The sequence below is a fragment of the Cryptomeria japonica genome, chromosome 7, assembly GCF_030272615.1.
Source record: "Cryptomeria japonica chromosome 7, Sugi_1.0, whole genome shotgun sequence".
Classification (NCBI taxonomy): domain Eukaryota; kingdom Viridiplantae; phylum Streptophyta; class Pinopsida; order Cupressales; family Cupressaceae; genus Cryptomeria; species Cryptomeria japonica.
Window position 1 is genome coordinate 6,229,761 of NC_081411.1, and position 13,236 is coordinate 6,242,996.

At 35.8% G+C, this 13,236-nt stretch overlaps 1 protein-coding gene across 1 annotated transcript; it reads left to right on the forward strand.

Annotated features, from left to right (window-relative positions):
• The first annotated feature begins 3,392 nt into the window (after positions 1-3,392).
• Positions 3,393-12,200, forward strand: LOC131030817 (disease resistance protein Roq1-like). Its single transcript, XM_057961732.2, has 6 exons — positions 3,393-4,215; positions 4,420-5,494; positions 5,620-5,880; positions 7,140-7,676; positions 7,886-8,073; positions 11,738-12,200. Exons 1-6 carry the CDS (start codon positions 3,725-3,727, stop codon positions 12,198-12,200), a joined length of 3,015 nt encoding a protein of 1,004 aa, XP_057817715.1. The 5' UTR covers positions 3,393-3,724.
• Positions 12,201-13,236: the final 1,036 nt, after the last annotated feature.

The window sequence follows — 13,236 nt, forward strand, 5'->3', positions numbered from 1 at the left end:
AGTCGAAATTGCAAGTGTCGCAATTTTAGGACGCTACACATAACATGTTAGAAGACACCTCCACACCTCTGCAACAACTCACAACTGTAGGAGGTCAAATTGACAAGTTGAAGCCAAGACAACCATGATGAGCACATGGGAAACATTGTGAATTGGTAGAGTTCCTAGTAAAACACTTGAAGCAAACACCTTGAGATTGAGAAGAAGCAAGCCCTAGAAGAGACTGATAAGGACTTGGAGGTCTTAGAGCATACCTAGACCTGGAGAGTTGGTGGAATTGAGCGACACCAGCTAGGTGAAGTGTGAGCAAGCTGGGTGAACCCCCATCAGTTTTTCCCATTTGGGTTTCCATGTCAAAACTATTTATGTCATGTGGTGAATGTTTTTGTGGTTACGATCTTACAGTTGATTTGATTAACTACTTAACTATTCTGATAAGGCATGATAACTGGAAGCATTGAGAAATGTAGTCTATTGACATATGATAAAACATTTGGATGTTTATAAGTTTGACGTTGTTTACTGTTAAGTTGTTGTAACAGTCAACCAATTTCCTTATGAGTTTTTATCTTGAGAGTGGTATTTTATTTATAAGTTTACTTTTTGTGATTGAAATTGAGATTGGGAAGGTTTGTATCAGTTTTTCTATTTATTGATTCATTCCCCCCCTCTCAGTAATCTACCCGATACTTATTCTTTCATCATACCATCATATATGTGTATATTTACATATACATATATGTGTATATGTACATATATATATATATATATGTATATATATATATACATGTATATATGTATATAGATATATATACATGTATATGTATATATACATGTACATGTACATGTACATGTATATACATATACATGTACATGTATATGTATATATATACATGTACATGTATATATACATATACATGTACATGTATATATACATATACATATACATGTATATATATATATATGTATACATGTATATATATATACATATATACATGTATATACATGTACATGTATATACATGTATATGTATATATATACATGTATATGTATATATATACATGTATATGTATATGTATATATACATGTATATATACATGTATATATACATGTATATATACATGTATATATACATGTATATATACATGTATATATATGTATATATATACATATACATGTATACATGTCTATATATATACATGTATATACACACACACACACGCACACACACACACACACACACACACACACACACACACACACACATATATATATATATATATGTATATACACATACATATGTATATATATATGTATGTACATATATATATATATATATATATTTATATATACAAACACATGAACATGAATGACCTAATCAAACACATATGGTTGCATGAAGATTGACGTGAATTTGCTCCATGATGGTTGAAGGATATGAAATGTTACCTCAAATTCTTAAAAATGCTTGATGTTGAATACTCAAATGCTATGGATGGAGCCTTAGAGTCTTAAATTTAAAATGAATTGACAAGATGTCTTTATATAAGGTTCCCTAGGTAAATTACCAATTAGTCTGACCTCCAATGGTCACATTGAGGCGCAAGGACCAAAATCCACCAAGGAGGGGGAGTGCCTGCCCATATTTAAAATGGGTCATGATTGATGAGGACCCGCACCCTAGTCAAGACAGGGGTGCCACAATGCCCTTGTCATCCAAAAATAGGATAAGCAACCAATAAATGAAAGGGCATAGCCCTGGGATGGGTTCCACTCAAGTATTTACACAAGTAGCATCATATGCAGAGTAGAAAAGGGCCAAAACAAGCCTAGGGGGAATGGAGATAGGACACGCTAAAGTAGGAGCATAATTATGAGGTGTGAATTGCACTAGTTACAATTTATGATGCTAGACGCACACATATAAAGGAAGTACATGGATGTTTCCTTTAAAAAGTCCACTTTGTAATTAGTTAGTATAAAGAAAAGTGGGTAAGAAAAAAAGATATAGGAACAAATATAAATGTAATTTTAGATCTCAATATTAGAGCAAATGTAAAGTAAATTATTTCAGAATCTTAGTAACTAAGAGCACATTAACAAGGATAACAAACAACAAATAAAGGAAGGAATGAATTCCTTTATTGATAAGTTCGATGATTATAATGTTTGTCATGATACTTTAAAGAAACATGTTAATGTATCTAGTGATTACTCATTCTTGATTAATTAAAGTGCCTCTTCTCATTTGAGTATAAATAAGGAGTAATTTATAGAGTTCATAAAAGATGATGGTGGTGAGGTGTACCTTGGAAATAAAATCTCTCATATCGCATGAATAGTGGTTTACAAGAGCTTCTCTCTCATAAACATGAATGGCCCACTTATCATTCAATGCATTTTGATGATGCTCATAGAGTTGAAACTTTGGTATTTCCTAGGGATTCGTCCATCTTAGTACTACTCAAACATAAGTATGCTCAACTATGGAGTTTTCCTTAAGATTAAGCCCACTAAGCTTGCTAGCCCATTTTTTGTTCTTTATTTCCCACCCTAATTTTCTTAAGTACATGTTTTACAAAATTCAATGTTAGGTGCTATCTTTAATGACATTCATTTCACCTCTCTCATCTTTCAAGTATCTTCCCTCATCCTAGATGCATTCATGGAGCAATCAATAGTGAAACACTTATATTTGGTACACTATAAGGAATCCATGTTTAGGTGATTGTCCTAAGAATATGTTCATGGTCAAGGAATGTTGTCCTTGATCTTTGCCTATATTTTCTAACCATTGAGCTAAGAGAACATGTGCCATTACAACATAACAACAATCTTTTCAGGGTATTTAAAATACAACTAATTCTTGATAGCAAAGTAAATGAAGGAAGCAAAGGTAAATCAGGGAAAATAGAGAGCAATGGATACACGACAACTTGACAAGCATTGATTTTGACTAAAGACAAATTATAGTTTTTTTTAATCTAAAATATCCATATTTCAAATTTATATGATACATTTTTAATTACAAAACTAACTATTTATTTTTAACAATATTTAATATTCCTAAGATAATATCCATCTTCGCAATAGAATTAATTATTAACCTTAATTAACTTTAATATATATGCATTTTACTAAGTTAAAGCTTTAAAAAATTTTAAACTTTTAAAAAACATAAACAATTTAAATTAAACAATTTCAACAATGATTTTGTTTGATGTTGCTGGTGTAACACATTCCTTTTTCTCAGCTAGTTATAATTCTTATTTACTTTCCCCAATTAAACATAATCGCACAAACGTTAAATTAGTAGAGGCACGGAAAAATTTCAAGCGTACATAAAAGCGGATACCGTGCAAGCTGTGTGAGTCATTGGTCCCCCATAGTTGGAAATTTTCATACCTAGCAATCTTCAGCGTTGGTGCGAATTTTCCTACCTACTAATCTTCTACTGTAGGTGAATTTTCCTACTCACCAATCTTCAGTGTAGGTGGGAATTTTCGTAACTCCTAGTCTTCTACTGACAGACACAATCACACATTATATCACCGACGAATTCTACATGGACAGACGCAATTACACATTATATCACCGACGAATTCTATATAGATAAATTTTCTTCCTCCATTTTTCATTCTCGTCTACAAGGTACTGTGCTTTAGAAAGTTTCATGCATTCATGACTTCATGGCTTCCTGAAATTAGTTTCTAGTCCTGCATTCATGGCTTCCTCCTCATCATCTCCTAAACAATATGATGCATTCATCAGCCACCGAGGGCCTGACGTCAAAGAAACCCTTGCTAAACAGCTTTATAAACTGCTTCAGGAAAGAGAGTGCCGGGCATTTCTAGACCGTGAAGAAATTGAAGGCGGGGAATCTATTACGTCTGCCATTGAAAATGCCATACGCTCATCTGTTGTGCAAATAGCCGTTTTTTCTAAAGGATATGCAGAGTCAAAGTGGTGTTTAGAGGAGCTTGTTCTTATGTTAAAACAGACGGATGCCCTCTTTATTCCCGTCTTCTACGATGTCGAGCCGTGGGAGCTACGCTACATCGACACAGAGAAAAGGAACGAGAAGGAGTCACAGTATACTGCAGCATTTCGTGATCATAAAAGTAAAGGCAGGAATGTTGATGATTTGAGTAAATGGAAATATGCTCTCGCATCTGCTGCAGACATATCTGGTTATGAACGTAGCCGGCATCAAGAGTAAGAATACTACCATTTACTTTATATTCATTGCGATTTATAATGTTTTATCTAAAGTTTTTCTCCTGTACATCACATTCATTTTTGCCTTAGTAGAATGTGTATTCATTGTGATTCATCATATTTTCCATTTTTCTCTAGTATGACATTCAATTTACCTCCCTAGAATGGCTTTCTAAAGAAATTCTCGGTCTTGAATTTCAGCAATTTGTGTGAAGAGGTTGTGTCCCGTGTGCTGGAAGAAATGAAGAGAAGGAAACCGTTACATGTTGCAAAATATCCAGTCGTACTTGCCCTTGCTGAGCAAGTCCAAGATTTTGAAGATTCTTTTTCGCAGACAGTGAGAGACAAGGTTACAATAGCAGGGATCTTTGGTCTAGGGGGGTCTGGCAAGACCATCCTCGCCAAAGAATTGTTTAACGGGAAGCGTTCAGACTACAAAGCATCATGCTTTCTCTCTGACGTGAGAGATAGTGATTTGTGTTCCTTGCAAAGTCAGCTCTGTAAAGATCTCTTTCATGAAGATCCGAAGTTTGACAGTATTGATGTAGGAATAGCACACCTGAAGCATCGTCTGGGAAGGGCAAGGAATTTGCACTTTCTTATTGTCCTCGATGATATCGATCATCGGGACCAGTTAGATACCCTCTTACCTGCAGCTATGCTAAGCTCTGGTAGCCTAGTAATTATTACGTCCCGTAACCAAAGCGTGTTAGTGGGTGCAGATATTTTTTATAGGATGAAGAAAATGAAATTTGATCATGCTAGAACCCTCTTCTGTAGCCACGCTTTCTGCAGACCGGATCCACCTACTTCATATGAGAAATTGGTTGAAAGGTTTGTGGAATTCTGCGGAGGTTTACCCCTCGCACTAAAAGTTTTGGGCGCCCATGTTTATAAGCGGGATGAGCATTACTGGGAGCTAGAATTGGAAAAAGTTCAGAAAATTCAGCCCGAGGATAGAATGCAAAGACTCAGGATTAGCTTTCATGGTCTGGACAAAGAGGAGAAACAGATATTCCTTGATATTGCTTGTCTTTTCAATAAGAAATATATAAGGAATTTGAAAAGTAACGCTATAACAATCTGGAAGGCATCTGGCTGGAGCGCTGAGCATGCAGTTCAAACCCTGCAAGATAGATGCCTACTAGAAGTGAGCGGTAGAGACGACTACCAGTATTTTGAGATGCACGATCACCTGCGCGATTTGGGAAGACAAATAGCAGATGCAGATGAGTTGAGGCCCCGCCTGTGGCGACCAGAACTCCTGAGATCTATGGTATGCTCTTTACACATTTTTTCTTCAATTAAAGTTATAGAAAGCATTTGAAAAAACATTTCAATTTATGTGTTTTTATAATCTTTTTGTAGCCAATCACACTTAACCCCGATCCTTGAATGTAGGAAGCAAAAGGATTTCAACGAATCCTCGCAGAAACAAATGCCGGCAGGTGCTTCCATTCATTCCGGGATTCGTCTCTTGGAATGAGCATTAGAATTTTTATAGCTGGGACTGATCTCCTGTGGCTTGAAATGAATGAGTGTGGTAAACCATTTATGAACATTCCATCCTGGATTCCTCTACTGAAATTGCACTTGTTACGTATTGAGGGAGTGCAAGAATTGTGGAGCACATTTCAGCAACAGTTGCAGACCGATAACCAGGTATTTTGCTTTTCTTTGCTGGAAATGAAGTCTCCTTTCAGAATTTTTTTTTTAAGATTGTATACGTTCGAGAAAGTAATGTTGATTCAACATTTGTGTAGAATCTCAACAGTCTGAATATAGAAATAAACCATTAGGAACTTTATAATTGTTTCCACTAGATCCAACTAATATTAGATATAGAAATAATGACGCGTTGGATTCATTTATTTGACTGCAAAGTATGGTATTATTTTTCAATTGCATTACTTTTTTAAAAAATTGAATTAATGAAAAAAAAAATTACAAAGAAGAGAGGCACAAAGGCTGCCGAGTTAAAAAGACAACAACAGTTATATAGAACAAAGTTTTCAGTCATACAACCACATAAACTGTTTGTGCAACATAAAACTGTCAAAGTTTCCAACCACACTCTTGTTGTACATACAGAGGATAACCAAGCTTGGCCAACAAAAGGACAAGCCATACGATAGCATGTATTGCAGCTATAATCTGAATTTAAAAAATCTTTGAAGTTACCTGAAGCAAATGAGATCTTTTTTTATGCTGAAACATTTGAAACTTGATGTAATCCAAATAATAACTAATTGTGCTGCTGTACTTTGAAATCCCCTGTAATTGGCAACAAAGAGACAATTTGAAGCACAATATGGATGAAAAGGGTTTTGCTTCCATTTCTTAAAGGTAATGATTAATTTTTTTTTTGTTCTACTCATTTATTAAATATTAAGGAATTTATAAAAAAAAAAAAAAATTTGTTTTATTATTTATTTTTATTAAAAATTATTTGGATATATAAAGTGTTTTATAAGTATAGTTTGACAAACAATGATAATAGTGACTTATGAATAAATATAAATTTATATATTGAATAAAATCAATTTTTAAATAATTATAATTTGAATAAATATATTTATATAAATTGTTTTCAAGATGATAATAGTTTTTTAATTTATATATATATACACATATACATAATATAGAATTTAATAAGTTATTAAATTTGTCATATAAATATTTTATGAATTTGCTATTTTATTTTGATACAGTGTAATAGATTGGGTACAAAATACTTTTAAGATTGAAAATCAATATTTAAGCTGTTGACTCTAACAAGAATATTTTTAAAATTCAAAATCAAAATCTCAACTCTTTATTCAATAACAAAAATATTTTAATAGTTTTCAACTGTTCAATCAATATTTTGTAAGTTATCATTAAATATAAGTCTAATTTCTTAGAGTAACTGTCAATGCCAGGCCACTTTCCAATTGAGAAGGTTATCCATTTGGTACTGTCCTTTATTGCAAAAGCTTCCGGATTTAATAGAAATGTTCACTGAATTGGAAGAACTGCATATATGTTTAAGTATATATGACAGATCCTTGGTCCAATCACTTGGACGACTTAGTAAGCTTAGATCATTGAGCTTGGTGTGTATGGACTTCGACTTCAGTGAGAAGGTGCACCTGGATAGCCTTGAAACCATACACCTTACTTCTCTTCCTAACACATCCAAGTTGGTAATCAGTGGAGAGATGTGTCCCAGACTTCGAACGCTTACAGTTTCCCAGCTGGAAGTTCTAAAAGAAATGGAATTAAAGCATACACTGAGAGTGGACAGCTGTGGTAATTTGAAATCGTTGCCTCGTCTGGAGACAATCCAGATCACAGGATGTCCTCAGCTGCAGAGTGTCGAAGGGATGGAAGAGTTGCCAGGATTGAAAAGTCTGCTAATTGAAATGCCCGAGGATGGATATTTTGCATGGGTACGAAATTACATATGTGAACTGAGGGTAATACTCCTACTTGTCCACGCAATCACTGACTTTGAGTGGAAAGAAAGTTTATCTACTGTGGATAATGACTTTTCCTTTTGCGTAAAGTGGGAAAATAAATGCCCTGCTTTTATTAAGTCATATTTTAAAATTTATGTTTTATCTTTAATGTTTTTATCAATTATTTATAATCTTCTCTTTTTAAGCTGGTATTTTAATTGTTTCAGAGACTGTCGATAAAGAAAATCATTTTGGCACAGAAGTCAATGGATACAGCATCGTCCGAATTGAATGCAAATTTCTTTTCTAAGGTGATCGGCGCCCAAGCAGTAACTGAGATAGAGAGAGGACAGTATACAAGAGGAGAGTATGGACTGAAGATGGAAAGCTCATCGAGTGCAATCACTATAGTTTGGTACTCATCAGTGACTTGTCGGATGACTAACTGAGAATCTCCATATACCTGTAGCTCTTTATGATGCCATTGTATAGCCAATCCGAGCCCTGTGATCAAGTCCTCATATTTTGCTATGTTATTGGTGCATGGAAAAGTGAGCCTATATGACTTCGGGATGTTGTCACCTTGAGGTGTGATGAAAAGAATACTTGCCCTCGAGCGATGTCTGGTATATGAGCCATAAAAGTAGAGATTCCAAGGTTGTGTAGCTGTGATCATGAAGAACTCTTCATCTATAAAATTAGAAACAAGAGGATAGTCACCTATGATGGGTGCATTGACCAACTGATCTGCAATAACTTGCCCCTTGATAGCCTTGCGGTCCACGTACTCAATGTCAAATTCACTTAGAATCTAACCCATTTGGCCAAGCAGCCTATCAATGTTGCCTTGTTGAGTAGGTACTTGAGTGGATCGATTTTAGCAATGAGTTGTACCTTGTGTGTCAGCATGTAGTGTCTCAGTTTGGTGGCTGCCAAGATAACTGCTAGGCAAGCTCGCTCAATAGGTGTGTAATTGAGTTCATAGCCTACCAATGTGTGAGAGATATAGTATACAACACATTCTTTTCCTTTTGCATTGTGTTGTGCCAGCAGTACTCCTAATGTCATATTTGTAGCTAAAATATATAGTAGTAGAGGTCTACTTGGATCTGGTGGGATCAACAACGGTGTATACACCAGGTAGTCTTTAAGCACTTGGAATGCTTGCTGGCACTTTGTATCCCATTGAAAGAGGACATTCTTGTGTAAAAGATGCATGAAGGGATGACACTTATCAACCATTTGTGCAATGAATCTTTGAATTAATTGTAGCCGCCCTTGTAGTGTCCTTTACTAGCTGATGTTCTTGGGAGGTGGCATGTCCATGATTTCTTTGACATTTACTGGATATACTTCAATTCCTTTTCTTGAGACAAAGTATCCTAGGAGCTTCCTTGAGGTTACTCCAAAGATACATTTCTTTGGATTAAGATGGACATGATATGCTCTAATCTATCGAAGATTCGACCCAGTGTTTCTAGATGACCCTCTCTTGTTAATGATTTAGCTAGTAAATCATCGACATAATCTTCCATTATAGTGTGCATCAAGTTATGAAAGATGGTAGTCATAGCTCTTTGATAGGTTTCCCCTGCATTTTTCAGACCAAATGGCATCATGTTCCAATAGTAGGTTCCCCATGGGCATGTGAAAGTAGTTTTATGTTGATCTTTTGAAGCAATCTTGATCTAGTTGTACCCTAAAGGGCAAGTGCAAGGTAATGAGTCACAAATTCGCGGAAGTCCATGCGTTGGAAAACACGCTCTTAAAAATAGGGGCCTGTTTTCAAAAAATGGGGCCTCGTTTATGTTTTGGTCTCTTGAGCCGAAAGGTAATGGGGGCCCGAATCGAAAATAAATGGGCCCCCATTTTGTTCTAAAACAGGGGCTCACTTTTAAACAAAACGGGGGCCCATTTTTTAAAAATGGGCCCTCGTTTTTGAATCAGATTTTACCCTTTTTTTTTCCACAAATCGCCCTTGTTTGAAAATGGGGGCCCGTTCTGTGGAAGTTGATTCCACAACCCACCACTTGGCTTGGGATTAGGCCTGGGATAGGCCTGGGATGGCCACACCTGAGACATGGACCTGCAAATTCAAATCTCCATGAATGAAAGCACAAATATGAACTTTTGAAATAGTTTATGTGCTTGTAATTAGAGAATTTTTATACAAAATTAAAACCCATTTCAGATTATATTGTCTAGATTCTAAATATATAAATTTATTTAAAAATTAATTATTATAACTATTTTTCATTTAATTTATACTAAATTGGGTCCATAAACTTGAAATATTAACTAATTTTGTTAATTTAATAACTTTTTTATTTTAAGGAATTTTGAAAAAAAATTATATGTCATCAATCTACACAAAATTCTTTTCTATTTAAAAATAAAAAATAAAAAAAAATGTTAAGTTTACGTCAAATTATGTGGGCCATACACGTCAAATTTTTAAAAAGATAATTACGGTCATTTAAAAATTAATTGAAAATTTTATTTTTTTTAAAAATACAGTAAAATATGCTCATCAATCTTCAGTGTGTTACAAACCATTTCCCAAAATGGTTTGAGAAAATAATTTTAATTGTGTCAAAAAGTGTGGGTCGTACACATGCATGGTATGGTCCTGAAATGGACATTTTTAAAACATAGTTTTTAGAACTCCATTCCAAAAGTTATTTTTTATTATGTGGGTATTAAAATAAATTACATATTTGGAAAGTACACTCAGAGGGTTATCTTTTATATTACTAACTTTTTCCAAGATTCAATCTCCAAGTACTTCAAAATTTAAGCTCAAATGAGACAAAATCTGAAAATCAGGGAAAACACTTCCACTTTTTTGCCAAAAAGTGGACTCAGCTTCTTGCACTGGCCCTAAAAAACCATCCATGAGAAAGCATTGCATGACCTGTTGTGATATTGACGATCATGTCGATGTTTGGTAAGGGGATGTCATCTTTAGGGAATGCGTTGTTTAAATCTCTGAAGTCAGTATAGATATAGATTGCCCCATTTGTCTTGCCGATAGGTACAATATTGGAGATCCAATCCGCATAATCGATTGGTTAGATGAAACCAACATCTACGAGCTTTTTGAGCTCTGCCTTGACAAGCACAACAATCTGTGGGTGCATCTCTGTGAGCTTTTGTTTTACCTATTTAGCTCCTTGTGCCACGGTGAGGTGATGCATGACTAAATCAGGATCTAAGATAGCTATGTCTACATAAGACCATGTGAAGTTGATTTGACGCTTCTGGAAGAATTCCACAAATTTTGGTTGTTCCTCTGGAGTTAGTAGAGATGCCAAATATATTTGGTGAGGAGTCTCAGGGGTCCCCACATTGATTTCTTTTATTTCTTTGATTAAGATTGTCGATCTCTCCTGATTTGTACTAGAGGGGACAATGTCAAACCTTTCAGCCGCAGGCGCCTTAGAGAGGTTTCCACCTTTGGATACGGTCTTTATTTTTAATTTTTGGGGATCAACAAGTGCCATTGTGTGGTTTTCACTAGAATATCCATGTTTTATTGTGATGTTTTTGCAGCTGAAAGGTTTGGCATCTGCCCCAAAGTACGCTGCGCTATTAAGTTCAATGGCAAATCTAGCTTTGTGATCCCCACTTGGTATGCAATCCCATATTTCTAAAAATTCGATGAGCTCCTCATGGTTTTGGAATTGACCAAAACATGGGGGAGTTGGCTGGTTCCAGTCAATGAGTTCAGGGTGGATTATAGGAATGACCTCATCGATTAAGTTGAGTTTAGAGGAGGTGTTAGTGAGGGTTAATATAGATGAGTGAAGTGTGTCAATGGTACTCTCCTTGTCAGGTTTTGGTGTCGGATTTGATGTAGGACCTATGGAAGGTTCTTCTTACTCATGAAACCAAAAGGTTTTAATCCATGCCTCTCCATAAATTGGGATATCTTTACGAGGTGGTGGAGGGGATGTGTCTTCCTCATTTGAAGTATTTAGGTTCACCGAATCAAATTCCCACTCATGCAAGTCAGACTCTGAATCACTCTCTAAAATCCGATTACTGTACCATGTTGGGATGTCTTTTGTATTGAATAGTGTATTGGTCATAGGTTTATGCACTTTTATAGGTGGGATTGATGGTGTTGCTAGTAGGATTATTGGTGTTGTGGATGTTGCTATTGGGAGCATCGGTGTTGTTGGTACAATTGGTACTACTGCTGTTACTGATGGAATGATCAATGTTGTTGATGTTGCTATTGCTACAGATGGGACTATTGTTGTTGTGGGTATTGTTGCTAGTTCTAATGCTGCTATTTTCAGTTTCATAGGTGCAGTTGGTACAATTGTTTGGAATATCGGTGTTGTTGGTGTTGCTACTGAGATTATTGGTGTTGTTGATGCTACTGATGTGATTAATGTCGATGATGGGATCATCGGTGTTGTTGGTATTGCTAGGGTGATCGCTACTACTTATTTGATGATCAATTTTGTTGGTGTGGATGGTGTTGTTGGTGTCGTAGATGTAATTAAGGATGGCCTCCTTGGAGTAACTGTTTGATACATGAGGTTGTTGGGTTTACGTTTGAATATGAGTTTAGGAAGAGATTCCTTTTGAAAACCTAATTTAGTTTTATCTTTGGGTTTCAACTCAGGGTGCAAGAGCTCATGTCGTCCCTGTTTGAAATGTCCCAAAGCACTCTGACCAAAATAGCCCATTCTTTGCATAATGGTGAGGCCTTTTCCATATTTATCCATAGAAAGCGTAGCCTTTGGGATTTATGTGGTGATAGGGTCTTTGTAGATCCATTCTGCCAGGTTCTCATCTCTGGTTTCCTCTTCCTGGCTTTTACCAGGGATGAACTATGCTAAAGTGCATGCTTGCTTCATTAATGGTGTTTGAAGCAACTTTTGAGACTTTCCATGAGTTCTAGGGGAAGTGGGTAATTTCCCAACACAACAGAGTTGGCCTAGATTAAATTCCCTAGGACAATCATCATCCATTTTCATTTTCAACTTCTCCTGCTTTGGTATAGGGGTGATTGAACTAGAAAGAGAGGCTGGACTAACATAGGATGTGGAAGGGATAGCTTCTTGGTTGTTAGGTACGATGATCTCTGGCTGATGGTTAATGTTGTTGGCTGATGGTTAATATTGTTACAATATGCAAATGGATTTGCATCGTCAAGGATTGTGATTTCTACACTGTTATGGGTATACTTGATACACTGATGATAGGTGGATGGAATGGCTTGCATGTTGTGTATCCAAGGTCTTGCTACCAAGAGATTATATGGCAAAGGAAGGTCTAGCACTTGACAGATGATGTGCTTCACCGCTAGGCCCACCCTGATAAGTAATACAACAACTCCTTTGGAAGAACCCTCTGCATCATCATAGGCCTTAATGGTTATCTTTTTGCTGGGATCCAATTCTACCACATATCCCAATGCTATGACCAACTACAAGGTGCATATATTCAGGTTAGCTCCATTCTCAATCAATACTTACTTGATTTTGTGTTGGTTTACAAATCCTTCAATGTGAAAGGATGCATTATGTGGTTGTTGGAATGAAATGTTGTCACTTTCAGAAAA